The sequence below is a fragment of the Pteropus medius genome, unplaced genomic scaffold, assembly GCF_902729225.1.
Source record: "Pteropus medius unplaced genomic scaffold, Ma_sr-lr_union100, whole genome shotgun sequence".
In the NCBI taxonomy this organism is placed as follows: Eukaryota; Metazoa; Chordata; class Mammalia; order Chiroptera; family Pteropodidae; genus Pteropus; species Pteropus medius.
This window is the reverse complement of record NW_024356248.1, coordinates 1,053,643-1,081,281: the sequence shown is the minus strand read 5'-3', so window position 1 is coordinate 1,081,281 and position 27,639 is coordinate 1,053,643. Positions and strand designations below refer to the sequence as shown.

The following is a 27,639-nucleotide window of genomic DNA, read 5'->3' as shown; positions in this document are numbered from 1 at the left end:
ACAACGAAGCCCACAAAGAGAAAGTGAGAGGAAATCACCAAAGGGCCAGGGCACAACCTGGCATTGCCGGGAACAGAACCCGGCTTTGCCTTCAACGGACTTCACACCAGGCAGTTTTTGCTGCATTTCCCCCAATAAAATCTTCCCTTATTGGGCTTTATTTAATTCTATGAAAATAAGCCTTATTATAAAACAGAATGAAATCCATAAACCAGACCTCCAAAGCTCTAGCAAAACAAGCCCCCCACGCCTTAATGTATAAAGTAATTGCTGTCAGGATGGTCCCTTCAACTTATTGCTTTTGTCGCTTGTTTCTTGAGAACATAACACCGATGAGGCCCGCGACTGCCAAGCCCATTCCTGCGATGCCAACTGCCGTGATGGCGTCTCTGACCTGCAAGAGAGAGAAGCGTGGATCAGATTCTTTGTCAGGAATCTGAGTCCAGGCTGTATATTCGACAAGAACATTCAGCTCAGAGAGCCTTAGCAAACTCAGGAGTCAACAAATATTGATAGGGAAATGGGGAGAATTGGAGGATGGAGCCAGCTAGCCAGGAATGTACCTGGGCTTGAAGATGGAAACTCCATTCCCCCTGTGGGTATTTATAGCACATAAATCCCCAGAGGGAGGTTATGGAAAAGACAGGAGGGTTGGGATTCTGGCCGATCAATGGGCAGCCCTTGAAGCAAGTGCGAAGTCAAGGAGGAATTGCTGTTGAATACTCAATAAACGATGACCTCCATGAGAGCAAGTACCTCACTGCTCATGGCTGAATCCCCAGCATCCAGCCAGGCGCAGGAGTGCTCTTACATATTCTTAAATAAATGACAACTATGAGTAGTAGTGATGTTATACTGTAACTTATTAGGCTATACAACTTGTGTTGCTTGTACTAGAAAACAAAAAGTGTTTTGTTTTCCATCCTGGCTCCATCCTCCAATTCTCCCCATTTCCCTGACAAAAAGTAGGAGTAAGATCCAAGGAGTAAGATCCACATTTGAACATGTGTCAATTTCAATCCTTCCGGAAACTCAATTAAAAGTAAAGTAAGCCATTTGTTTTAGGCATAATTCCTCAAGGACACAGAGAGTACTAAGTCGTAAGGCAGCAGTGGGGAAAGCTGAGGATCAGTCATGACTATACACCAGAATCCTTGAAAAAGATTACCTATTGACAACACCAGTTACCTCTGGAAGGAGAAGAAGAAGAGGGAGAGTTTTAGCTAGGTCCCTGGATGCCCTCCCTAACCGCAACAGAAGACTGAAAGTTTATTCTTTGGAGAGGGTAAAATAGAAGATTTGGGGGGCTGGAAACCTAGAAGCACAAATGAGGATGTGGTTATTGTGCCAAATAACAGAGAGGGAGAGACCGCAAACATGCCGAGGGTAAGACTCTTGGCCCTCCTAGCCCTCCCTATTCCCAGAGCTTTGCCCTCCACGTAAGAGTCAGGAAAACTTTTCTGGAGCACCTGACCAGCCCAAGTAGAAACAAAAGATATCAATACTGTGGATTACCAAACAGCTCACCCAGATCACCTAGAAGTGAAACTCCAAGTCAATGAGCCACTGTCCCCTCCCAGCTCACTCCGAGCTTCCATTCAGTAGTAAGCCCCCCAACCCTTAATCACAAGCATAAAACCAAGGTACCGGACATCTGAGGAAGACCTCTAAAATAGAAGACACAGAGCAAAACAAACATTAAAAAAAAAGCAATCTGGAGAGACAGAATCCGTATTTAGAACAGAAAGTATCTTTTTAAAAACTATAATTAGAGAATAATAACATATTGTATCCTATAAGTAAAAACACAGCGCTATTAAAAAAAAAAACTAATAGAATATTGAGAGAATAAAAACAGTCCTTAGGAAATAAAAGTACAATAGAAATGACAAACTCAATAAAAAGGTTCAGGATTGAGGACATCTCTCAGAATAAATAGCAAAAAAGATAAAAATATAGAAAATAGACGCCAAAGGTAAAAAAGGGAACAATCCAGGCAGTCCAGTATCTGAATAACAGCCATTCCAGAAAAAGATATTAGAGAAAACACAGAAGAGGGGAATCAAATGAAATAAGTCGTGAAAATTTGCTAGAGCCAAAGCATGTACGTTTTCAGATTGAAATGGTGCTCCAAGGCCCATCTCAATGGATCAGAAAAGATCTATATCAAGGAACATTCCTGTGAAATTTTAGAATATTAGGTAGAGGAAAGATATTACAACTGCTACAGCAGGGAAGAGACACAGGAAACAGAGAAAAGATCAAGAATCAGGATTGGAAGCAAGAAGACAATGGAACGATGCTCCAAAATTCTAAAGCAAAACAATGTCTAACCCCGCATTTTGTATCCAGACGAAGTATCGAGTCAAGTGGGAGGGTAAAATAAAAAATAATCCAGACATACAGGGTCTCAACAAATTCACTTTCGACGCCTTTGTTTTCAGGAAGCTGCTGAAAGAAATTCCATCAAAACGATGGTGTCCATTTAAAAAGAAGCCATGAGATACAGAAGATGAACGCTTGGTACAGGAGAAAATAGAAAGGGATTTCACTGGAATGATGGTGAAGGGAGATCCTAGGACAACTTTGTACTGCTGTCGAGAGTAACTGGTCAGCAGAATAATGACCCCCTGTAGATGTCCATGTCCTAATTCCAGGGACCTATATTATGCTACATGGTGAGGAGGAATTAAAGTTTCTGATGGAATTAAGGTTGCTAATCAATTTACCTTAAAATGGGGAGATTATCCTGGATTATCCAGGTAGGCCCGATGTAATTAAAGAAGGAAGCAGAAGAGTATCACCAATGTCATGGTGATACGGTGTGAAAAGACCTCATCACATCCTGCTTTGAAGATGGAAAAAGGCTACAAGCCAAGGAATGCAGTGGCCTCCAGAAGCTGGAAAAGGCAAGAAAACAGATTCTGCCCTCAAACCTCCAGGAAAGAGCGCGGCCCTGCTGGCACTTTGATTCTAATGAGCCCTGTTTCAGCATTCTGACCTCCATGAACAAAGAGACAATTAATTCGCGTTGTTTTAAACCACTACGATTGTGGTAGCTAATTTGTTACAGCAGCCACAGGAAACACATAGTAACCAATCCAGGTAACAGTGTTGTGACTCAAGAGCCTGGCATGTTGAGTTGACCATTGTCACCATTATCCCACGTACTGTCTTTCTACTTTAAAGCAACTTCTGGGGCATGTGGTCTGGGGGGCAAGGGAAAAAGCAAAGAAATAAGAAACTAAGAGATTATGGAAACAGGGGATCCAATCCAAGAAACAGGCAAAGGAAATCCCAAGGCTGGCAGTAAAGGGAAGCCCTAGGGAGAAGCGTGAGTCAGCCAGGGAGCAACTAGGACGCAGAGCGGAATGGCTCTCTCCAAGGAAAACACAGAACTGATAGATTCTTCGGAGTGATTTTCCTTGTGGAAACCTGTACTGAGAGCTAATGAGATGGTGTGGGAAGAATTAATGATGGGTACAAGGAAAACCAAGCAATGAAAGGAAGTAATAATTGTCTTGGAGGAAAAAATAAACTACCCCTCCCCCCCACACACAAAAAAATACACTGCAACAGTCAGCTGTGAGTCAAATTTGCATAGGCCTAAAACAAACACTGAATAGTAATTTAATAAAAATGCATAATGTAAAATTATGCTGAGAGCATGGGAGAGGGAGAGGGGATGATAGTATTAAACAATTTAGCCTTCGCTTACCATAATAAGAATTCAAAAGAGCATACTGAAACATTTTTAATAAAAAGACACTAGTATACACATATTGTTTAGAAATGCAGAAATAGGTAAATGTCAAAATTAATGACTAACAAATAGAAGAGTGGTTGCCTTTCGGGATGGGGACTGGGAGGAGCTGAGAGGGGTAGGGCAGGGAACCCCGTGTTTTATTTTAAGTCTTTGAGTGCTGATCGTATTTTCATATTGTGAGTGTATGTTCATTTGAAAAACTAAAATTTAAATTTTAAAACTTTTCCAGAAAGAAGGACAAAAGAGAAAGAAATAGAAGCATGCATTGTAAGCCCGGGAACCTGATACAAAACTTTATTGCATCCATAACTTCAAATGTCAACCCATGTCTACACACCTGAAGGCAAGAAGATGAAGGTGAAACCATCTCATAGTTGGGTCAAAGACTACAGGCAGTTATAGGAAAACAAACATTTAGGTGTCCTCGTAAACAGCCACCCAAAAATGTTGCTAATACATTTCACAGATATAACAGAAGCCATTGATTACTGTTCTGATATTTCGGCTTTGCCCAGTGATGGAGCATTGCTTTGATAGGACACACACACTTCCACAGCTCAGATTCATCCTTCTCTTTGTTTGAAACATTCCCCTTTACCTCTGACCTTCAATCCGGTTTATAAACTCAAGTGCTTAAAAGCACAGTGAGCATTGCTATTGGTGTTCCAGATTTTGGGGATTCAACTACTGTTAATAAGCATTTAGGAATTAGATTTGGTATAGCTAGCTCTTCTTTCGTCTTAGCATTCAAACATGTTTGATGTACACGACTATTCACATACAACTCAAAGATATGACAGTCTGCCACTGAACTGCAACATGGTAGCCATGGCCTTGAGCTCCAACAGCACCGACAGTTTCAGATTCAGTGCAGACAAAGAGCCTCTGTCAATGAGTGCTGAGGATGCACTCTGAAGCTTAAAAATCATTCCCAACGTAGAGGTCTGTTGCCCTAATTTGCAGTCCAGCTAGAAGGCTAGTGTATCCTGCGGCCTCTCCCCCAGCTTCCTTCTCAGTCTCTTAGCCGTGATATCCTCACATCCACCATTTCAGCCCTTCATGTTTTAACAGATACAGCAGCAGCACTAAAGGTCACAAAACTGAGTGGAAACAATCCAGATCATCAAGCAACGGTGAGAAAGTTCAGCCTCTTCCTGTTTCTAGTATCATCCAGGGCCTAGCTCTGGGAGCCCCACCTCCTGCGACAAAATAAAGGGAGAGCAAATTCTCTCTTCAGCTCATAGCAACTGTTCCCAAGGCACATGGGCTAAAATCAGCAAAACTGTGCTTTTTCTCACTGGAGGCATAAAAAGAGTGTCATAAACATAGATCAAGAAATCTCACTCAAAAACCAAGCCAGGCATTTAAGCAGAATCAAGAACAACAAAGGAAAAGATTCTTAATCATTTAATGCCAAGGGGTCCAGCGAAGATCGTGTACCAAAAATCTCAGGAATAAAAAGGATGAAAATGTGGTCTTGACACCCAAAACCCATATTCTTTCCTGATGCCATCAACACAGTAGCCCTTGCTACTGTAACCACAGAGCTTACCTAGACTGTACATGTTGTCATGCCAAAACTCCTACATGACCACTGCAGAGAAGAATTTGGAGGTCTTTGATGGTTAGCTAGATATAGATAGATGATAGATTAGATAAGCAGATAGATGATAGATGATGATAGATAGATAGATGATTAATAGATAGGTAGATAGATAGATAGATAGATAGATAGATAGATAGATAGATAGATAGATAGATAGATAGATAGAGATCTTGGTGCTGCCCAGGATTATCTAGGCCATAAATGTGTCCAGCATAGCTGTGTGAGATGTTCAGAAACACACCAGTGTAACTAACATCACGAGGTACCCAGAACTGATGTTCTTAGCAGCCAGAACACATGATGACAAAACTGGATGAAGCCACTGACCTGAGGTTTGACTGCTGTTCAATTTTCAAACCTTTCTCTAAAAAAATAATTAGGCCCAGTTTTGTGGTAGCCATGGTTCTTTCGGGTTAATTTGCTAGGAAACCTGTATAAATCCACTTGCGTCCCGTGTTTTTCTTGCTAAGCTATGTGTCAGGGTGGGAGAAATGTTTTGCAGATGCTGGAGGAGACACAATATGTCTTTTACAGAACCTCATGGTATGAGAAGAAATGCTGATGCAACTGGCTCATACAAAAGATACTTTGTCAAGGAAAACAGCAATAACCCCATTGTTTGTGGTCATGCTTTGCACAGAGTCAGAGTTTAATTAATACAAGAAAGTGGTATCTAAGTTAGTCCTGCTCGTGCAAATTTTACAAGGAAAATGATTTGCCTGAGAGTCAGCGCTATCTTTTGATGCCTTGATGATTATCTTGGAGCAAGACTGACGGGTCCGACGGGTGCAGCCCAGCCACCGTACTGAAATTACAGGACTTCTGACTGTTAAAATGTGCTCTCTGGTGTACATCACCAGTCTTAAATCAGAATATCATGAAAGATAGAAATTAGAAATGCTAAGGAATCTGTCTTTGTCGTTTAAGTGGACAAACTGAAATTCTATCTGACTGCAGAAAATTAGCTGCTTATGCTACACAGCTTCTCTGAGTTAAGCCCCAGAATTGTCTCCAAGAAAAAGAAAATGCTAACGTGCTTTCTTCACTTTCGGCGATGTACTGAGTGCATGAAAGAAGATTAGTGTTATTCTGAAAGCATTTGAATTTAGATTATGAGAGGTTACAAGATAAAAATATTTGTATTTGCCTTCAATACTTACAATAATTTTTAAATGATACCCTGCAATTTATCCAGATTTCTGTAATATATTCATTGCCATTGGCTACAGCTTCAATTTCTATTTACCTTAATATTCTATCTGAGTATGAGTAGATTTCATTATAAATGTAGCTGCTTTTTAAAAAAGTACTATTCATTTCAAAGTCTTATTTACAAAAGGCTACTAACTATACCTTTTTTTGAAGCCTGAGTATTTTTAGGTAGTGGGAAGTCAGAGAATCTTATTTTAGAATACTCTTAGGCGGGTAAAGCACCAACAACATTTTAGTCTAAATCCATTGCTTTCCTTTCTAACTGGTAAATTAAATGAGTCACAAATACTTTGTTGAAGGATAATCTAGTCTGCTTCAAAGGGCACAGCACAAATAAACACGATGAGTGACCAGATTATTAAAGACAAACAAAAATGTTCTATGAGGTATATGAAAAGGAAAGTTGCCGTTTTGACAGCACTTACAAAGGCAAATGCTGGTATTTAGGTACATGCTGGTAGGCATTTTGGTTCTCACCCCTGGGGGTGTGGGGTGTGGGGGAGTGCTACTGGCACTTCGTGGGCAGAGGCCCCAGATGTTGCTGAACATCCTGCAGTTCACAGGGCAAGTCACTGACAATGAAGAATTAGCTTCCTTGTCAATGACTCAAAATGTCAATAGTGCCAAGCTGGAAAAACCTTCATCCTAGTTCAAAAATGAAAGAAGAAATCTTTGGAAACAGTAGAGATGGTATCTTTTTTTGTTGTGAAGAATATCCTGGTTTCATTTTCTGTGAGGAGAAGAATTCTTTATGCCGTTTTATTGTTTTGTCATTGTTTTGCCCTTTCGAGTGGGCGGGTAATGCAGAAAGCAAAAGCTAAAAGAACACTGTGCTGTGTCCAGTCTGCACTGTATCCTTTTGCAAGAAGAGCTGAATTATTGTTTATGAGAAGAGTAAATGATAGAAACCATTTCTTAGTTATTTCACTATCTCATATTTGGAATCGTATTTAATTGCTCTAAATATTATTCATGCCTAGGGACATACATCTTTTACTAAATTATGTAACAATTTGGTATTGACACAAAATGCCCTACTTATATAAACCTGCAAATCCATTCTTTAGTCCATTAATAATCAATAAGGAATAACTAAAAGTGAGATGATTAGGAGGTATTTTATAAATCTACCAAATCTTCCTAATGCAGCACGCTGAATTTCATAGAGCATCTTATTTCTTCTAGAGTTTGTGGAGTAAGTTTTATTTGAAGTTTATTGCTGCATAGGAGTATGGAAATGTGCCTGACATAGAGCCATGTGTGAATGAGGACCTCAATTGTTATGTAATATCACCAAGGATGAAAGCAGATTTATTTAGCACAAGTTTCTCTTTTTTATGCTGATATTGTCACTGCTACTTTAAAAAAAAAAACAAAAAACTTTCAATATTATACCCAAGTCTACCAATAAATGTTAGTTTTCTAAACTTAAATAAATGGAAAATAGGATAGAGAGGATAAAGAAATCAGAGGAGCAGTCTAGGGGTCCAACATCCGAATGATCGGAGTTCCAGAATGAGGGAAGAGAAATGGAAAATTCCCCAGAACTGCAGGAACGGGTCACACACACACACACACACACACACACACACGGCACCAAAGGTGCAGAAAGGGAGAGAAGGGAGTGAACGAGAATTGGAAGGAAGTTAGTTACTGGGGAGAAAAAGAGATTCAAAAAAGGCGGGGCATGGCTGAAATCAAATCAAGTAAATGGCCAAACTGCAACCCTTGGACCAAGTCTTGGGTTGCAGCAGAGCTGAGAACAGTGCTTTTTAGAAGCATCAAAAGCTGTGTCAAACAGACCTGGGCTTCAAATCTCATTTCTGCCACTTATCAGCACAGTTGCAGAATCCCAAGAAAGGGGAAGTATCAGGTCTGGAGATCAACACAGATTTGTTCTATGTAATAAACGGCCACTGACAAGTTACTTAAGCACTGTGAGCCTCAGTTTCTCCATCTGTCAAGTGGGAATGATGAAACCCACCTCTGGGGCTGTGGTAAGGGTCCAACCCAGGGAAGGGCAGCCAGGGAGGACTCAGCAACTGGAAGATGACGTGATGGCTGTGATTCACGTGATTTTGGCCGTCACCTGGTAACCACGCAGGTCTGCACTGCCGACTTGCAGGTCTCCCCACCCTCGTCCCCACCCCGATTGTCCTGCCCCCGAGGGCAGGGATTCTGTCTCTGATATTTCGTCTCTGTCTCCACTCTGGCCCGGCCCACACTGATGCCCAGCCAGGGTCGGCTGAGGGGATGGTCTGGTTCCTGGGGACAGAAACACTGACGGAGGACGCACCTGGTCGCTGCGTGAGACCCCGTAGCGCAGCTCATTGACGAAGTGCTCACAGTTCTCGCTGGTCAGCTTGTAGAGGACCTCCTGCCCCACCCGCTCCTCCGCCCGCTGGACGATTTTGCTGGGAGGCAGCGGCGGGTACTTGTCATCATGTTTGTTGTTGACCTGGTACTTGTCTCTCCCGGCCACATCGTACAGTAGTTCCTTCTTCACTATGGCCTTGTCGGCCAGGGCAGACATGACACTGGCCACACCTGCCCCAGCGATTTCGCCTGCGGAGTCATAAAGAAGAGACAGAGGGGCTGGTCCCCGGCAGGCCCCCAGGGGCTCAGAGCGGGACCCCGGCTGGGCATCTACCCTTGGCAACATCCACAAGGGGTTGAGCAGGTGTGGAAGGGGAAAGGGGGAGGGTCAGGTATATGCTGTGTGGCCTTGGAAAAGGGGCTTGTGGTCTCTGGGCCCTGGTTTCCTTATCTGAAATGAGGGGTAGTAAAGTTCCATGGAAAATTGTGATTTTTTTTTTTTTTTTTTAACATAGAGAAGCTGGCCTTCTGGGACACCTCAGTGACCCTCTTGGTCATGTCCTTGGAAGAATAGAGTGTGAACTTTTTATGATGCTATCATGGCTATACTTCCTTGACATACACAAAGCTGCCTACTGCAGAAAAGGTGGATGGATTTGCAGAAGTAGTTGCTGCCCTTATGGGAGCAAAGGGACAAAAGCTCCACAGCTGCTCCCCGAGATGGGACACCAGGGAGGCCCAGTGTGTACATTGGCACAGCACTGGCCAAGCCTGAGGGGCTGGAAGGGGCAACATAGCTTCAGTAATGAAACTGCCTCAAAGAAAGGAAGTCTAGGGTCAAGACGAGGACCAGGATGGTGAGCAGGGAAAGCTGACGACATCGCGGCCTGGGCAGCCAACCTGCCGGGTGCGGGGAGGGCACACTTTGGGTTTGATGGCAGAAAAAGTGGGTGTGCACCAAGCAGGTGAAGCCCAGAGAGGAGGCTCGCTCCCTCAAAGAGCCACTGCACCCCACCGAGATCGGGACACCCCCAGACTCTCCCCACAGGGGAGGCACTCTGTTATGCTAGGCGAGATGTCTTTCACTGTGACACCTCATGACAGCAGGAAGCAATGGCAAGAGGGACCGATCAGATCCCAGGTCTGCTCTGCTTTGCCCTGAACACAATCCTGAGACATTAGAAAATCGGGGGACTTCTGACCTGCTACCAATAAGGCGGGAGGTGCTCGAGGGGTTCGCTGGTGTTAATAAAAGAGATGGTGCCATGTGGGAGCCTGGCGTTTGTGAGGACAGTCAGCATGGGAATTGGGCCAGGTGAACTTCAGCGTGTTACGGGGGTGGGTGGCAGGGCTGGGACCGGGGTGAGGCAAACAGGTGCCTAGAGCACAAAATATCAGGAGGAAACAACTGTCAGGGCCGGGCAAGGACAGAGCCAACCCCTAAGAGTGAGGGCCCCCCTAAACTCTGCACCCTCGGTGCCTCCCGGTGGGTGGTCTGATAGCAGTCGGAAGATCTGGGTTCTGATTCTGACTCTGTCACTGGGTCTTGACATGTCACCTAACCTTGCTGGGCCAACACTGTGGGAACCCCCAATTACACACTAAGGTTGATACGTAAACACACATCGATATGGTCATTTAAAGTCTGATGTCGGGCAGAGAGGTCTAAGTTGAGGGTGTGGGTTTAGGACACATCGACAAATAGAAGATACTAGAAGTCAGAGGACCTGATGGGGTCACCTGGGGAGAGTAAGGATTAGGAATCCGGGAGAGGAGGAGAAGCCAGGTGCCAGGTGAAGAGTGGACAGGGGTGAAGTGAGCTGTGACCAGAACATTGACCTCTGGCTTCGGCAAGATGTGGACAGTCTTTCGGGCATCTCGATAAGCGCTGCTCCACGAGGCAGGTGAAAAAGAGAGCCTGGTTCAGGGAACCGAAGTGAGAATGGGAGGGGAGGGACAGCGATGGCCACAGCAGACAAGAGATCTGCTCTACGGGGAGTCAGTGAGAGGGGACGTGAGGTTGAGTTTATTTTATCGACGGGAGATCTGACCGTGGTTTCTACGCCAATAGGAACAGCCTAATAGAAAGGGAGACGATGATGATATAGAAAAAGGTGGGAATTTGAGAAGCAAAGCACTTACGAAAGTAAGAAGAGGGGTCCAGGACCCACACATGTGGGTATTTTTTTTGCATTTTAGCAGAAGATAGGTAGATTCTATAGGTGCAGATATTGGTGGTTTGGGTAATCAGGAGTGGGGAAGATGACATCTACTCTGGTTTCTTCTGATTTCTCTATAAGTACAGTGTGAGGCCTTTAGTTTAAAGTGAAGGGGTGGGCAAAGGACACCTCCAAAAATGCCCACAACAGCCACACTCGGAGCAGCCTCAAACTGGAGCCAATTTGACGTCTGCTAACAGAACAGGTAACAGGCTGAGGCACAGTCACGTCACAGAAAACGCCGAACAGTGAAATGTCGCTGATCGCCACGTGACTCTCACAGCCTCACGAAAGAAGCCAGACACAAAAGAGCACAGACCGCGATTCCTCTTAAGTGAGGTTCTCGAACAGGCAAAACTAATCTGTGGCGAGAGAAGCTAGAATAATGGCTGCCTCTGGGGAGGGGGAGGGGATACCGAAGAGGTATGCAGGAGCCTTTTAGGGGAGTGGGAATGTTCTAGATTTTGACCTGGGTCCCTGTCACATGGATAGATACATCGTTTTTAATTCGCTGACTATACACATTATTACATTCATGCCCTTTACTATATGCACGTTATACTTCAGTTTAAGTAAAAAGTTTAAGAAAATGGATGGGGCATTGTCACGACAATTCCCCAAGTTCAGTATTCTTAGCCTCGGTGTACAGAGAAGGAAACCGAGGCTGGAGAGTAGACACTGGGTTCATGGCCAAGTCTGCTGCCCAGAAACCCATGCTCGCTCAGGGAGTTTTATATTTAAGAGTTAGATGTGTTTTATACAAAGCCACCGTATATAAAACCATAAAAGCAGAGCTGCCCCCTGCGTAGCCCACCTCAGCCCCTCTACAAAATCCCTAAGGTTCCAAGGAGCAGAGTTTGAAGACCACCAGCCCGCACCAAACTGCCTTCTCGTAACGCTCGGAAACCGACATTGGGGTCGCCTTTGCCCATAGCTTCTCATCTCCCTCTCCTCTCAGCCCCTGCCCAGTGGAGGCCCTGGGTGCCCTTACTTGGGGGGGCCAGGTGGACCACATATCCATCGCCAACGTAGATGGCCCAGTGTCTGTAGAAGGGACGGAAAATCTCAATCAGGTCTCCAGGCTTGGGCTCTGGCTGCAAAACCAAGAACACAGCTGTTAGAGGCAGTATGAGCGAGACCTTGAAACCAGGTGGCAAAGGTTATAGGCTGTCCAATCAGGGGGGTGTTCCTCAGAAACTCCCTAATCTGCCCCAGGGCCTGACCACAAATCGGTGTGTCTTTGGCAGTAATGTCCACCTGGCTGTTTATCCTGATGATAAATGTGTGTATGTTTGTGTGTGTGAGAGAGAGAGAGAGAGAGCGCGACAGACAGACAGACAGACAGACAGAGACAGACAGACAGAGACAGACAGACAGAGACAGAGACGGAGAGAGACAGCGAGAAGGAAAACTCTCCTGTATACTGTACTCACACCAACACTTCTGATACCAGATGTGTGGGTTTTCTCACCAAGAAATTCAATCCTTGCTGCACACAGACTGGGTGCCCTATAATTTACCTCAACTCTGACACTACCCACCCAGAGTTAACGCAGACCCCACAGGTTAAAGGCTCAGCCCTACAAGACTGTCCTCTGCAATTCAGATGCCAATTACAGGTCCAGGTTGTCACCTGTGCTTCTGACCAACCAGCTATAAATAGGGGGTTCCCACAATCCCCTCTATGGGTTTAATAATTTCCTAGAGTGGCTCACTGAACTCAGGAAAAGATTTACCTACAGAATTATCAGTTTATTATAGAGGATGCAATGCAGGAACCGGCAGGTGAAGAGATGCACGTGGCGAGGTATGCGGGAAGGGGTGAGGTATGCGAGAAGGGGTGAGGTATGCGAGAAGGGGCGAGGTATGCGGGAAGGGGAGCAGAGCTTCAGGCCCTCCCCGAGGCACACCACTCTCCCAGCACCCCAGCATGTTCACTGGTCCCTTAGATTAGGGTTTTTCATGGAGGCTATATTAAGTAGGCGTGATTGATTAAATCACTGGCCATAAGTGATTAATTCAACCTTCAGACCTCTAATCTCAGAGCTGGTCCTCAGATCTCTCATCACCTCATTAGCATAAACTCGGGCATGGTCAAAAGAGGCTTCTTATGACTTTAAAAAACTCCTCTCACCCAACCACTTGGGAAATTACAAGGGTTTTAGGACTCTGTGCCAGGAACTGGGGACAAAGATCAACTACCTATTTCTTATGATATCACAGTGAAGGTGTGTGGGAGCGAGAGTGTGCGGGGGAAGGTATGGAGGGGGCTGAAACCTGCTCAGAGCGCCACCCTGATAAGGGAGCATGGGACGGAGCTTGAGAAAAGTCTGGAAAGGTTCACCATCACTTTCATTCAACACTATTGAGGTGCCAGTAACAGACAGTGTGCTAAGTGCTGGGGTTGGACTCGGACCAGAATCAAGGGTGAGAACTTCTCTGGTCCAATCTTATTCATGAGCAAGGAAACCATCCCTTTAGAACCCCCAGCGACAGAGCCCCTCTGTCCTTTGCCGGAGCCTTCACAAGCACTCACAGCCTCACTCCCTTCAGCTCAGTGAAGAGCTGAGGAGGGGGTTTGCCCACATCCCACCCCCAAGCAATGTGGGCCTGACAGAGATTCCATCAATGATCAGCAGAGGAAAGGGACTCGCCCTTGCATGGACTCCCTTGGGATAAAAACTATGGGCAGCGGGAATAACTGGTCACAACTCTACAACACCTATGAAACAGGGTCAATGAAAACATTACAACTACAAAGAAGCATCACAGATGGCAGGAAAATCATCTTTTCACGGGAATTTTGCAGATAAGTCATGCTCTCTTATATGGTAATTAGAATTTATCTTCCAAAAAGGAGACACCCAGAATTTACCGAGAACCTGTTCTGGAACAAGGAACAATGGTTGCAATGTATGAATCCCATTTGTTTCCAAGAATAGGAGAAAAAAAAAAGTATAGTTTGACGAGAGCTCAGGGGTCTTCAAGGATCCTCAAAGAGGACTTTAACTGGGAGTCTCCACAAATAAGCAAGGACATAAAAACAAAGACCCAGCCCTCAGGGAGGCCACCAACTAGAAAAGGAGACAGTTTGAACATTAGCAACACAGTGTCAAGTAATAACCAGCCATAGGTACACAGACGTGAAGAGCTCACTGTGTGCCAGACAAACGTCAACGAAAAGGGATCTACTCACAGGAAAAAACCTTAGCACAATGACAACAATATCTACAAAGAAACTCAGACATTGAACATCAAGAGATAATAGAGTGGCAAATGCATGCTGCTAAGGGAAAGAAGCCACACCCCAAAAGCAACGTATGATCTCACTCATATCATTCTAGAATAGGCATCGCTATAGGACAGGAAAGTGACCTCTGATTGCCAGAGACTAGGAGTGAGGAGAGGGGTTGACAACAAAAGGACATGAGGGATTTTGGGGGGCAATTAAACTTTCTGTATTGTTTTGTATCTTGATGGTGGTGATGGTTATGCAGTTGTATGTATTTATCAAAACTCAAACTGAATACTAAAACAGGTAAATTAGACCTTAATTTTTTTAAAATACTAATGCTTAAAAATAAATACAAATTGTTAATACTTTTAAATAGACATCTACTGTTCGAAAGAAAAAAAGGTTTTTTTTTTTGGTTTTTTGGGGTTTTTTTAATACTCAAATTGCCTGCCCCTTGTGAGGGCAAAAAACACATAATTCCAAATGTGTACAAGCTGAAAACATGATATCTCTCAAGGAAACTTTTCTTTTTTTTTTTTAATGAGATAAGTGGTGGTAGATTCACCCACGGAGCCCTGTGCACTAGTTAGAGCAAGGGTTCAATGTTCACATGGCAATGAGGATTATCTTTTAGATACAGATTATCTGAGTGGGAAAATGAGAATGAGCTCTGCAATACAACTCCACTCATAAATTAAACATACACACTCGCAAACCAATAATACACACCTATGAGAACCACACCCGAAAAAAACAAATTTTTAAAAAGCAACAACAGTCTACAGCCATGCCACCCTAATCTCAGAAGCCAAGCAGGGTCGGGCCTGGTTAGTACTTGGATGGGAGACCACCTAGGAAGACCAGGTGCTGTAGGCATAAAAAATAAAAAATAAAAAATAAGGGCTTGTAAGCTGACAAGGTCCTTGCAATTTGTGAGGTCAACTAAGGGTTGCCTCGCCTAAAAATAAATAAATAAATAAAAATAAAAAAATAAAAACAAAATAAAAAGCAACAGCAAGGAAAGAATCATGCAAACTAACGAATTCACATTAAACACACTAGGATGCTGGCCACTGGGGAGATGGAGTAAGGAATAATGATAAAAGGGAACCAAAAAAAAAAAGAAAAGAAACTTGTAAGAAGGTGGAAGGGGTCTAACGGGGACCGGTGAGGACAGGGTGCCAACGAACTAAGGATATGAATAATTCACTCTCTAATACTAAAATCTAACTAGAGGAACAATTACTTAACGATATACACAAGCCAACTCAGGTGAATCAAAATTGAGAACTCAAGAAATCATGTTATAAAACTAGAAATACGAGAACTATAATCCATGGGCCAAATTTGTGCCTCTGCTTATTTTTGCACTCAGCTAAGAAGGTTTTTACATTTTTTTCCAACGGTTGACGGAAAAGTCAAAAGAAAAATAATATTTTATGCCACATAAAATTATATGAAATTCAAACTTCGGTGTCCATGAAGTTTTATTGTCACGTGGCCACACCCATACATTGACATATCGTCATGTTGTCCGTGGCCGCTTTGTCTCTAAAACAGTAGAGGTGAGTAGTTGCAACGGAAATCATTGGCCTGAAAAACTGAAAATCTTCACTATCTGGCGCTTTACAGAAAAAGTTGGCCGGCACCAGTTATAAAAGCATCAGCAGTGACGCCTCCCTCACTCAGCTTGACCCCAGTCCTGGGAATCCAGTTCCATCGTGTCACCAGGTCGTTCTTCTCCCAGGAGTAAGGGGACCAGCAGGAAGCACCAGGAGAGGAGCTGCCTCTCCAGGGCAGGGCCCGGAGCTCCCCACCTGGCACCGTAACCAGGGCCTTCCTACAGCTGTGACACAGGACATGACAATGGCAAAGCTGAGACTCTGCACCCCCGGGATTTCAGAACAAAAAGTCTTTATCCTTCCCACAAAAGCAGAGTCACAAAGAGCGTGGAACAGCCATTTTCCTTAGCAAGCAAATTAAGGAACAATTTCCGGCCTCCGAAACTCATACTGGAAAAACAATCTAAACAACCACTAATAAAGACCAATTAAATAAATTACCTTACATCCATAGGTAGATACAGCCATTACAACAAGGTGGATTTACGGGAGCAGACACAGAAATAATTGAAAAAAGTTAAGTTGAAACACGTTATCATCCCTATCTTTGCTTAAAATACATTTTTATACATTTATAAGCAAACCGTATTTTATACTATGTGTGATCTAAGTAAAATACATCAAACCGTTGTATATTATATACCATGGGAGGTTAGGATTCAGGGACTTTTCCATTTTATGTTATATGATTTAATTGGTTTTTACCAATATGAATTACTTTCATAATAAAAATTTCTGAAGATTTTTAGAGGGGGAAAAAAATGCCGCATGTTGATGAACTTGCAGATTTTTAATGGGAAAAGGTAGACATCATCTGTCACCAAAACCTCTTGAAACCATCTCCCATCTGGAACCTATAACTATGACCATACTAATGATGCTTAAAAATCAGTAATACTTACATGTAACATACAAAACCACAAAATAAGTTTTAAAATAATATAGTTGGATATGAACCTGATCTTGGAATCAGGAAAGACACTCTAAGAATAAAGGCCAAAGAAAAAGGCACAAAGTAAACTATGAAAAGGCTTTACAATTGAAAAAATGTTAAAGTTAAAAAATGTTCAAAGTTTCTATCACTGCTTGCTACGTTCATATTCTTTTTGAAAGGGGAAATGATCCCCACAATCCCAGCTGTCCAGGCAGCCGTACTTTATACGATATGACGTGACCACTGCACCCCAGCCCCAGCCAGTTGGACTAGAAGGCACAGGTCCCAAGCTGCTCAGCATCCTATGAGCCACTGTGATAAATGGAGCTGGACCAATCGAATTCTCTCTCTCTCGCTCTCTCTCAAAAATCTGACCCAAGAAATGAAACAAAAATCGCTTTGGGGCGGTAGGGGCTAAAACTGAAAAATTATGACATAGAGGAAGCAAGAGAAACCCCAGTGGGCCATGAGACAAATCAAGGATGGGAGGAGAGACCTCCATCTTTGACAGAATAGAAGACTTCTGTTAGCGGGAGAGAAGGAAGCAGGCCTATCAGGAGTAGTTAGCTGAGTCACGTCAATGGTGGACCGCGGAGCACTAGAGTGAAGATGCACAAACTCCAGCTGCTCAGACGTCTGGAACCACCTTGACCCTGAACTGCCTCTCAGCGCTAGTTTCCAGGAGGCCCAGCCTTATTACAGCTCCTATTCTTAGATGTTCATGGAATCCCCTTACCTTTCTACATGTGTCCTTAAACTAAACTTTCTTTACTTGAACTAGTTTCAGTGGGCTGCTCATTCCTTATAACCAAAAGAGCCAGACCAGAACATTCTATGCACAGAAAAAACACCACAAACTATGGTGACAAACTGGAAGAAAATGACAGAAAAAAATGGTTAATATATAGTTTTTATAACATTTAGTTTTTATAAATCGGTTTTAAAAAAGATGTAAATTCTAAAATATAAAAAATAGACAAAGGGCATGATAAATAATTCAAAAAGAAGAAATACATTATATTACCCTTAATACAAAAAAACGCAAATTAAAAACTAGCTTGGGGAAAAATTAAAACACTAATACTAAATATAGGGAAGGATGCAGATAAACAGGCATCTTCTGTTCAATACACTGCTGATGGGAATAGAAATCAGTACAGCTTTTCTGAAGGGCTATTTGGCAATTTGTATTACTAACCTTAAAAATATTCATTCCCTTTAATCCAATTTCTATTTATATTTATAGACCAAAACTTAAGGAAATAATCTGAAATGCCCACAAAAGATGTCTATCACAAAGTCAATGGCAAAATATCAGATACCTAAATATTTTACATAAAGAGATTAATAAAATCTTGCCATGTTTATATATTAGTATACCATATAGTTATGTTTTAAAAGTTATATTTTAAAAGACTACTTAATGACAAGAAATGCCCATAATATAATGGCTAATGAAAAAGCTTTTATACAAAACAATATATTTTTTAAACTTTATTTAAAAAAGAAAAACACAGAAAAGCTATGGAAATACACCAAAACATAAAGTGTTTATTACTAGGTGGTAGAATTTGGGGGTATTAATTTTCTTTTTAACTCTTTTCTAGTTTTCTAAAACATTTAAGTACATATATTTGTTTTAGAATCAGAAAAAAACTTAAGACTTGACGAACATCAGTGTGCTCAATTTGGGGTACTCCGTACAATTACTATTATGTAACAAAATAAATACACACAGCAAGAAGACTACAAAAATATATACCAACATCCTAACAGATTCCCTCACTGCTGGGATTAAGATGTTGTGATTATTTTCCTTCTGTCTATTTTTTTGTATTTTCCAGCTTTTCTGCAATGTTTTTTTTTTAAAGTTCAGAGCATGCTCCCTAACATGTTATTATGAAAAGTTCCAAACGTACAGTTTGAATTTTCAAATGTTTAAAATCGAAAGCATCTTCTACTGAACATCTGTATACCCACCACCTCGATTCTACCATTACGTTACTATATTTGCTTTATCACAGCTATGTCCACCTAGTCTTTCCGCCTGTAGAGTAACTTTAAACCCTCGAAGTGATTAATGTTCTGAGAGGCAGAGGTAAAACACTGAGGGAGTCTGGGACAATGACAACGAGGACAGCAATAAAACAGGCATGTGATGTGCTCTGTCTCTGTTCTAGAATGTACTGGTTCCCGGCTGCATGCCTGCAGCCTTTAGCCCCAGCTGTGGTTCACAGACGTGAGGTCATGAATAAATTGCAGAGAGGGGGCTGCTGGCAGGCACGCAGAAGCTCTGTGCATTTTTAATGAATATGCTCCACCTGCCCCAGGGAAATGATATAAGTGGCCGACGACACCCCTGAGGACCCATTCGCCTTGGGGAAGCCCACCTCTGCCTGAAAGGGTCAAGGAACCCACTCGTTTGCTCATTCCCTCAACAGATGCTCACAGCCCCCGGCACCAACCTAGGCACCTGGGCTATGTCCACGAATGAAGACCCCGTCTTCGTGGAGCTTTGGTTCAGGATCAGGGAGGGAGGGTCCCCTCTCCAAAAAAGTTTAATACCTTAGTAAATAAGTAAACTATTTAGAATATGAGAAGAGGCACCAAATGAAAAGAAAAAGAAAAGGCAAAGCTGGAGTGCGGTGGGATGGAGGCGGGGGTCGCAAGATGAAACAGGGGGTCAGGGAAGGCAGAGAGTGGGCCCCGCAGATGTGGGGACTATCCAGGCAGAGGGAACAGCCTGAGCAAAGGCCCCCCGTAGGAATGTGTTTGAGGAACAGCCTAAAGCAAATATAGTAACGTAATGGTAGAATTGAGGTGGTGGGTATACAGATGTTCAGGGGCCAGGGTGACCGGATCGCAGGGGAAAGATGGGACAGAGAGAAAGCAGAAAATGAGAACAGCAGGGGAGGGTGAAAGAGGTAATGGATTCTGGATTTCTTTGAGGGTAGAGCCGGCCATTGGAATGAGGCGGGGCGTGAAGGAAAGAGGAGTTGACAATGACTCCAAGGCCAGGGCAGCGGGAGGCTAACTGGGCAGCGGGAGACTAACTGGGCAGGCTCTGTCGAGATGTCCACCAGATCGCCAGGTAGAGAGAGAGGCCAGGGCAGCAGCTAAATGCATGAGTCTGGGGGTCAGGAGGGCAGTCTGGGAGGAGGGTCACCAGCGACCGTTATGAGAATGGCTCCCCTGGGGAGTCGGAGGCGAAAGCCTGGCTGAAACGGGTTTAAGAGAGAATGGGAAGAGAGGAGATGGAAAGGCACCTGAGATCTTTGCTGAAGTCTTGAAAGATAAGGAGGAATGTGTGTGTGGAAGAGACAGCATTCAAACCCGAATCCTACACGCCCAACCCTCACGCTGCCTTCAGAGAGGGTGGTGGAGAGGAAGTGGCCTTAAAGAGAAGAGATGGAGACAGGCGAGCAGGGGTTGGGGGCAGAGGGTTCTCCAGGAGCAAAAGCACAGCTGTGAGAGGGGATCTCAGGGTGCTTTGGGGTTTAGCCCTAAGCAAGATTCCTGAGATGGAGCCCAAGGCTGGCTCTTTTTTTTAAAGCTTCCAGGTGATTCTACTGTGCAGCCCAGAGTGAGAACCACAGGAGAGGGTCTCCGAGGGGGCATGAGGGGTCAGACTGAAAGGTGAGTCTGAGATGGGCAGTCAAACCTCATTTTGCAGGTGGGAAACTAAGGCTAAGAGAGAAGTCACCTACCCAGGATCAACCTGAAAGTGGCAAAACAGGAACTTGACCCACAGCCTCTTTCCCCACCACAAGGATAAGGAAAGAACCCAGCTCTCTGGAAGATTCTACCAGCTCCAACTCTAGTTCCTGCCTAATAACCCACATCCACCCTGCAACTCTGTGGTATGAGACCCTCGGCTATGGGCACTGGACAGATACAGAGAGGAAAGTGAGAGCACTTTTAGAAGAATTTTCAACCCAACAATTGAAACAAAACAAAAAGACTGTTATTAATTCAAGGCCGCTAAGAAGTATTCCAAGCCACCCACACTCAGCCCCATTTAGGAGAAATGTGGGCTATATGGTAGACAGGCAGCCTCTCCATCCCAGCGAGGTCCGGGGCACTGCTTCAACAACATCTAACACCTGTCAGGCCCGAAGCGCTGGACAGTGGCACAGCCAGAGTGGAGAGGCAGCCGCCCTCTTCCCTGGGTGTAGACAAATAGGGATGAGTCATCCGCAGAGAATTTAAAAAATAAGACACATCGAAAGTCAGTTTTCTGTTTGTTATTACTGCAGGCCGACCATTTTAAAGATCAGTGGTAATATACTACTTCCTCCAAAGCTATTTTATTGCTCTTAGTTCTATTTCTGTGGTTCCTATTGAGATTTAATAATATATATGTAAGCCTCGAATTAGCCCATTTTTATCTCTTATTCTTTAAAAAGCTTGTCTTCTACATGAAAGTTTTAGTCAGAGAATGCCCAGTTAGAGAGTCAGCCCCGGACACACACTCAGCTGCATGTGTAATTTTCCAAATGGCTCAAGCTGCTTGCTTCGGTATGCTTCAAGCTGACTTCTGGCTGGATCTGTGTCGCCAACTCCTGTGGTCCTACATTTTCCTGTGTTTAAACAGAAGACAAAAGAGTCTACTCTCCCAGTGCCAGAAGAAACTCAGATAGAAGTGTTTGAAAGCCTAGATCATGTTCACCAAGAGCTAGACCATTCTTCGAAAGCGATGAATTAAACAAATGTCACCATCATTCAGCCATTTTCTCCGATTTTTGCAGAAGAACAGAAACTTGGGAGAATTTCGCCAAATAAGATAACTTGTGATGAATTTTCTAGTGAAGATGTTTTAGTGAAAATGTTTCAAATGTGGAGATATTTAAAAGCCAGTAGGACTGATTTTAAGAAATAAAGATATAGGCAGTATTGTATTACGATCTTTAGAATTTATTGAGATTTTTATAAATCTCTCAAACTTATCCTAATGTTTAAGGCTCTTCCTACTTGTGTATCTGTTGTTTCATGTGAGAGCTTTTGAAATTAAAATTAATAAAAATGTGCTTCAATCGATTGTGAGCAAAGATGGATTGACAAATCTAGCTTTACCGAATACTGAACATGAATATCCAAAGAAGTTCATTTTGACAAAGTCATGAACAACTTTTGAGAAGTTAAATTTTCAAAACAGAAACTGTAATGTTATTCAAATCTGTGACTAACCTATATATAAGAAAAGTTTTTTTCAAAACTATATTGAAGCAATTAAAAACTATTAATCCATTACTTTTCTTCTGTTTTTTTTTCTGTATAACATTTACTTTATTTTTCTTTAAAAAATTTTTTTTTCACTGGCGTGATTTCATATACAAAGCTCAATAAAAGAAAATTTCCACTTTCTTTTCTGGACATTATTATTATTCATTTTTTATTACTGAAAACAATGTTGTCAGGTAAAGGAGAGGGATATTTTAAAACGATCACTCCAGGATCAAATTTGCGTGGTAAACCCTGGTGCCAGGCACTTGTAAAGTTCTTTGATTGAAATAAAACTAAATTACAGTCGAGTACTTCATATGTGGGCAACACTCTGTTTTGAACACTTCATAAAGTCTTAGGTCGTAAAATCTTCACTCAAGGAAACAGAGTGGCTTTGAAACTCTATCAAAGTGCCACAGCTAAGTGCTCAGGGGCCCAGGACCCCAGATGAGTCTACCTCAAAAGCATTTGCTAAGCCCCTTTATGATTTCTGAACCACATCGCAGGTTAGAAAAAGGAAAAGTGAAAGCTGGGAAATTGCTGGCAGGGCTGGTCATGAGATATACACATCAGCTGAGACCAGAAAAAATCCCTGTGGTCAGACCCAAGCCAGGCCTGGGGCAGCCGGTCCAGCCCCCAACACTCAACCCTAGGATCCAGTCCCGTTATTCTGGTCTGACTCAGGAAGGCAGCACAGAACCTCTGTAGGGCAAGGCTCCTTGCTGCCTCCCTCCTCCTGTGTAAGTCGGGCCTTCTTGGGGGGCGGGGGTGGGGTGGGGGGTGGGGGGAGGCAGGCTGCACAGGCAGGGTGGCCTCCAAAGCTGCCCAGGCCAAGTTCAAGTACTGAGACAACTCCAGCAGGTGCAGGCTGACCCACATCTGACACCTAATGCCCAGGGCTGACAGAGGTCTGGCCCCATAGCCTCAAGGATCCTCTCTGAAGTTACAGCTCCAGCTCCAGGCCAATGAATCACCACCAAAACAGGGCTCCCCCCTCGGCCCGCGCCTGCCCCACACTTACAATGGGCGCGCGCATCTTCTTTTCTGCTGTGGACTTTCAGGCTGGAGTTCGCTTTCTCGGCTGCGAAAATGCCTGAGACAGGGGGAGAAGGGATTCATTACGTCATTAGCAGGAAGCAGCATCCTCCAAACTCCAGAGGATGGTGGCTCTTGGCCGGGAGACTGAGCAGTTCGATTCCGACCACTCCCGGAGCAATCACCTCCCTCCTTGGAGTCCCTCGCCTCCCGCTTCCTGCCCTGCACTTGGCCACAAAAGGATAAACTCCTTGAAGGAGGGCAGAGGAGGTTCACTCGATACTTGAGAGGAGGGGGACCCCACTGCAGGGAGCGCGATCAGTGTCGCCTGCCCCCCGCGCCGTGCCCTGAACAGTCGGCTGGGGCCGCCCGCGACCGGCCAGCGGTGCCAAGAGGCGGTGGGGGCCAGCCAGCGGCTCCCTAACTTGTTTGCTCCAGCCTCACCCAACTTCTCCGTCTCCCACACGGACCTCAGGATCACGATAGCCACCCGCAGCGCTTCACCCTTAAGTTTCCGAAAGAACTTTTCCACTCACCTTGCGGATCTGGAGACAACGCTACCGCTGTGGCAAAGGGACCCGGTTTTAATGGCAGCAGAGTCCGGGCCAGCGTGAGGTCATCCGGCCCCTCCCCGTGTGACTGGCTAATGGGAGCCTTGCAGAGCTCCCTGGCCCTGGCAACAGGGACCCGCCTACTCCAGCCTCTGGGGCAGACAGGCCGGGTCACCTCCCCCTCATCTGACGTCCTTTTTCCGCTGGTTCCTCCGCCACTGAACCCGCTGCGGGGCCAGCGCCTCCACCTCACCTCTTCTGGACTCGCGCGGCGCGCTGCGGGCTCGCCCAGCGTTGAAGAACGTGGACTCCGTACACCCGCCACCCTCCAGTGTAAGCTGACTCCTCACTAGAGTGGGCTTATAACGTAAAACTGTGTTACATTTTTAAAGCCATTTGAAGGCAAGGAACTAGCAGAGAGAAAGTACTTTAAACTATTGGGTCTTAAGCCATCAGATATCCCCCAAACCTGGCACACAGCAGGCATCCCATGAATGAGCGAATGAAGGACCAGAGGCCCCACCTCACACTGGGCTGTCACTGCGTAAGAGTAGAATCATCTCCATAGTTCCAACACTCTCCGCCACACTCAGCCTTGGGACCAGGATGCTTGGGACAAGCCCTGGCCCTGTCACTCGCTAGCTATGAATTCCAGGCACCCTTACCTCTCTGAGCCTCAGTTTATTCATCCGTGAAATGGGGTGATGACAATATGGTACAATGTGTAAGATAATATATAAAAATACATTCCCCAAGAGAGAACGACAAATGAAATGATGCTTAGAAAGTGCCAGGCTGGACATCTGGCACGAGGGAAATCCTCATTCAGGACAGGGTGGCTATTAGTAGCGTGAAGTAGGGCTCACACTCGTTAACATCACACGTCATTATTCACCTGCTTCCCAACGAGGAGAGTCAGAGGCAACGTAAATAAATACCAGAGCTTACTGTGCATCACTAGTCACCCAACAAAGTGTCGTGTACGTTGAGCAAATGACCACCAGCCAGGCCACGCAAATCCAAGGTGGAGAGTTTCAGTTTCAAGGAAATCAGACTGTTTCCTGCCACTCCTTACTCTCTGCTTTCAGAATTGCCTAAATGTCACTCCTCTGCTTTGTTTTGTTTTTCCTCCTGTTGCTGTGCCAGGAAAGACAAAACAAAAAGCATCCTAAGGGGCATGGACATCAGCGCTCTGTATGTTTACCTTCCACGCAGCTCTCAAAAGCGCTCTGTAAGGAAGGCCTCAGGACTGAGAAGCTACCACACGATGCCAGCACCATCACCAGCAGGACTGTCCTTAGCCCCGTACCACATCCATCACCACAGTACGGGTGGACAGCCATGCCAGGATCAAGCCCACGCCTGCCTCCAAGGCCTCTGATCTTTTCTGCAACTACAACTATGGAACCCCACTATTCCTGTGTGTGTGTGTGGGGGGGGGAGGTGGATATTCATTTCTAATTATTCGCAACCTCTCCATTCTCTGCCTTCCGAGGATGGCTCTCCCAGATAATCCAGTTTTTCTGAGTCCCTGAAAAAGAAGTAACTGAGAAAGTAGAAAGAAGTGGCAACAAGGCTAAATGCTATGCAAGTGTTAAGTGTACTTGGGGGATTCAGAGCAGCTGGGCTGAGGGCAGAAGCAAGGCCAGGGCAGAAGGAAAGGGGGGAAGGGTTGCAGGGGGAGTGGCCGGCAACAGCACTTAAGGGAGGCTGTTTGTGATGCTTTTTTACAAACAAGGAGCAGAATCGCAGAATTTTGTAACATGAGGGTTTCTGTTGCTTAACAGCAATTCTCAAAATGGAGCTCACCTTAGGGGAAGGTCAGCTAGCTGTACAGGTTTTTCACATGCATCTAGGCTACTATGGTAAGGCTTCGTGAACGTGCCAATTTTGAGTTTGCTCTGAACAGAAAAGTCAGGCCTTTATTAACGAAAAAGAAGTGTAACTTGTCCTGAATACCCCCGCCCGTCTCTGAAGGCCCTCAAGTCCTACTGAGAGGCAAGAACAAATCCCTATTGAGACCCTGAAGAGCTTCGAAAACTGTTTAAGTGTGCAGCATAACCACCTCTACTTCCCCTTAAAGGGACATCCTGTAATGTTCCAGGCTCATTCCACTACTGTCGTTAAAGGGCCAGTCTGGGGAACTGGTAACTGTTGCGAACTGGTTTTTGTCTGCCCAGCAGTCTTTCATTTGGTGTCTTTGTATGGTTCTGGTGGAGATGCCAATCACAGGACCCTACCATCCTGACTAGACACACTGGGGACCTAGGTCTGGCTGGTTATTGTGCCCCAGCCCCCAGGCTAGTGATTGGCCCTGTAAGGAGGAGATGACCCAAAACAGACCAATTGGAATCCTTTTCTAGGATAGATCTATTTTTATACACACATTTTTAAACAGGCAGTGGGTCAAACCAGCCTTTCCTCTGGGGACATTAAAGTGGAATGACGTAAGCCTGAACTATTTGTGCCTCCCCGCCCTTGCGGCGTGGAGAAAATCCTTCCACAAGAGCAGATAATTCCGCTACTGCAGAACTGAGATCATAGCCTGCTGCCATTTAAGTTTTTCCAGTGCCTGATGTCCATTTTACTACAAGATATCCAGTTACAAACCTCTTCCCAGTTACAATTCCTTTTTCTTTTAAGCTAGAGTTGAACTTATCTTTGGCAAACTGGTAACGTAATCGAAGGCAAGAACGTCAATGTGCCAGACAAGCCAGTTTGCTTGCCTTCTCCCCGTCCGCATGACCACCTTCTCCAACCTGATCTTTCCTTCTCCCCAGCTGATATTGATGGGAGCGTCCAAGTTTTCACCACACTCATTGAATCACATCAACTTTCGGGTTTGCCCCTTTCCCTACTTCCCTGGGATGGGCTCCATGTAACACCTAGCGCAGTGCCTGACATGATCACTATCAGAGACGGATGGAGGATACTGACCTTGCCCAGTGTTTCGAACCAGGGGAAAAATCATTTTTCTGCAGGGATAAACAGGGTGTGTCTAGTGAGTAGTCAACACGTGACATGTTTGACCTTTGTTTGACGCAAGGTCGCCAGTGAAAGGGAAAGCTTTCAGGAGAGCGTTACCTCGTCTCACTCCCAAAGAGGAACCATTTACCCTGTCGGCTCAGGGTGGGGCAAACGAATTCAAGGGTCCTTACAAGTCCGTGTCACTATAAGTAAAATGTGCATTGATTTTAAGCAGCACGGTCTTCTCCAGCACCATGCTAAGATACTAGTTCAGTATTGTTTTGTAGGACAAAGAAAGCTGACTCACTCAAACCACACCATTACTATATTTGACATAGTTATCCATCCTCTTAGATACCTTATTTGCTTTGCCAAGCGCAAATGTTTCACAGATCTTCCCATATTAAAGAACAGAGAAAGAAAAACACAGATAACATGGCGCCGCGATCTTTATTCCATTAAATGATCTTACAACTAAAAGAAACACGCTTTTAACATACTAACAGCATAATGTCATACTATTGCACTTTAAAAAGTATGTTAAATTTTAAAGCCACTTTAAGAATATAGGAGAAAGTACTTCTAACAAATCATTTTTAAAAACAAGAAATCTGAGAATATTTGTATGTGTCCAAGGTAAATATTAACTCCTTTAAGGCTTTAGTCCATGATAGCATTTATTCATCTAAACTGGAATGCTTTGGGACTCAAATTCGATCTTCCCTTGGTCATAAGAACAGTACCTTTAAATTTTAGTTCTGGCACAAGAAATTCCTTCCCAAGGAAGAAAAATTTATTTTCAAATCTTTCTGCACCAATATGTTTTGAAAAGTTCCTGATATGGGATATTTTGTTGCTAATTTTCGAAGTTATGATCCTCTCCTTCCTTTTTGTTCATTGTTTTTATTTATGGCTTAAGGTTTTCTATGCGTGAAAGACTTAGGGGTTCAAGC

The 27,639-nt window shown here is 44.2% G+C and overlaps 1 protein-coding gene and 1 long non-coding RNA gene across 2 annotated transcripts; both read right to left on the bottom strand.

Annotated features, from left to right (window-relative positions):
* Positions 1–114: 114 nt before the first annotated feature.
* Positions 115–23,853, bottom strand: LOC120600868 (phospholipase A and acyltransferase 3). The gene is made up of 5 exons (XM_039860480.1): positions 23,705–23,853; positions 23,155–23,226; positions 12,111–12,213; positions 8,881–9,149; positions 115–394 (listed from the first exon to the last, which is right to left on the bottom strand). Exons 2-5 carry the CDS (start codon positions 23,167–23,169, stop codon positions 293–295), a joined length of 489 nt encoding a protein of 162 aa, XP_039716414.1. The 5' UTR covers positions 23,170–23,226; positions 23,705–23,853; the 3' UTR covers positions 115–292.
* On the bottom strand, positions 14,065–22,896 carry LOC120600869 (uncharacterized). The gene is made up of 2 exons (XR_005652299.1): positions 21,383–22,896; positions 14,065–17,780 (listed from the first exon to the last, which is right to left on the bottom strand). It is a non-coding gene; the product is annotated as an uncharacterized LOC120600869 (long non-coding RNA).
* Positions 23,854–27,639: the final 3,786 nt, after the last annotated feature.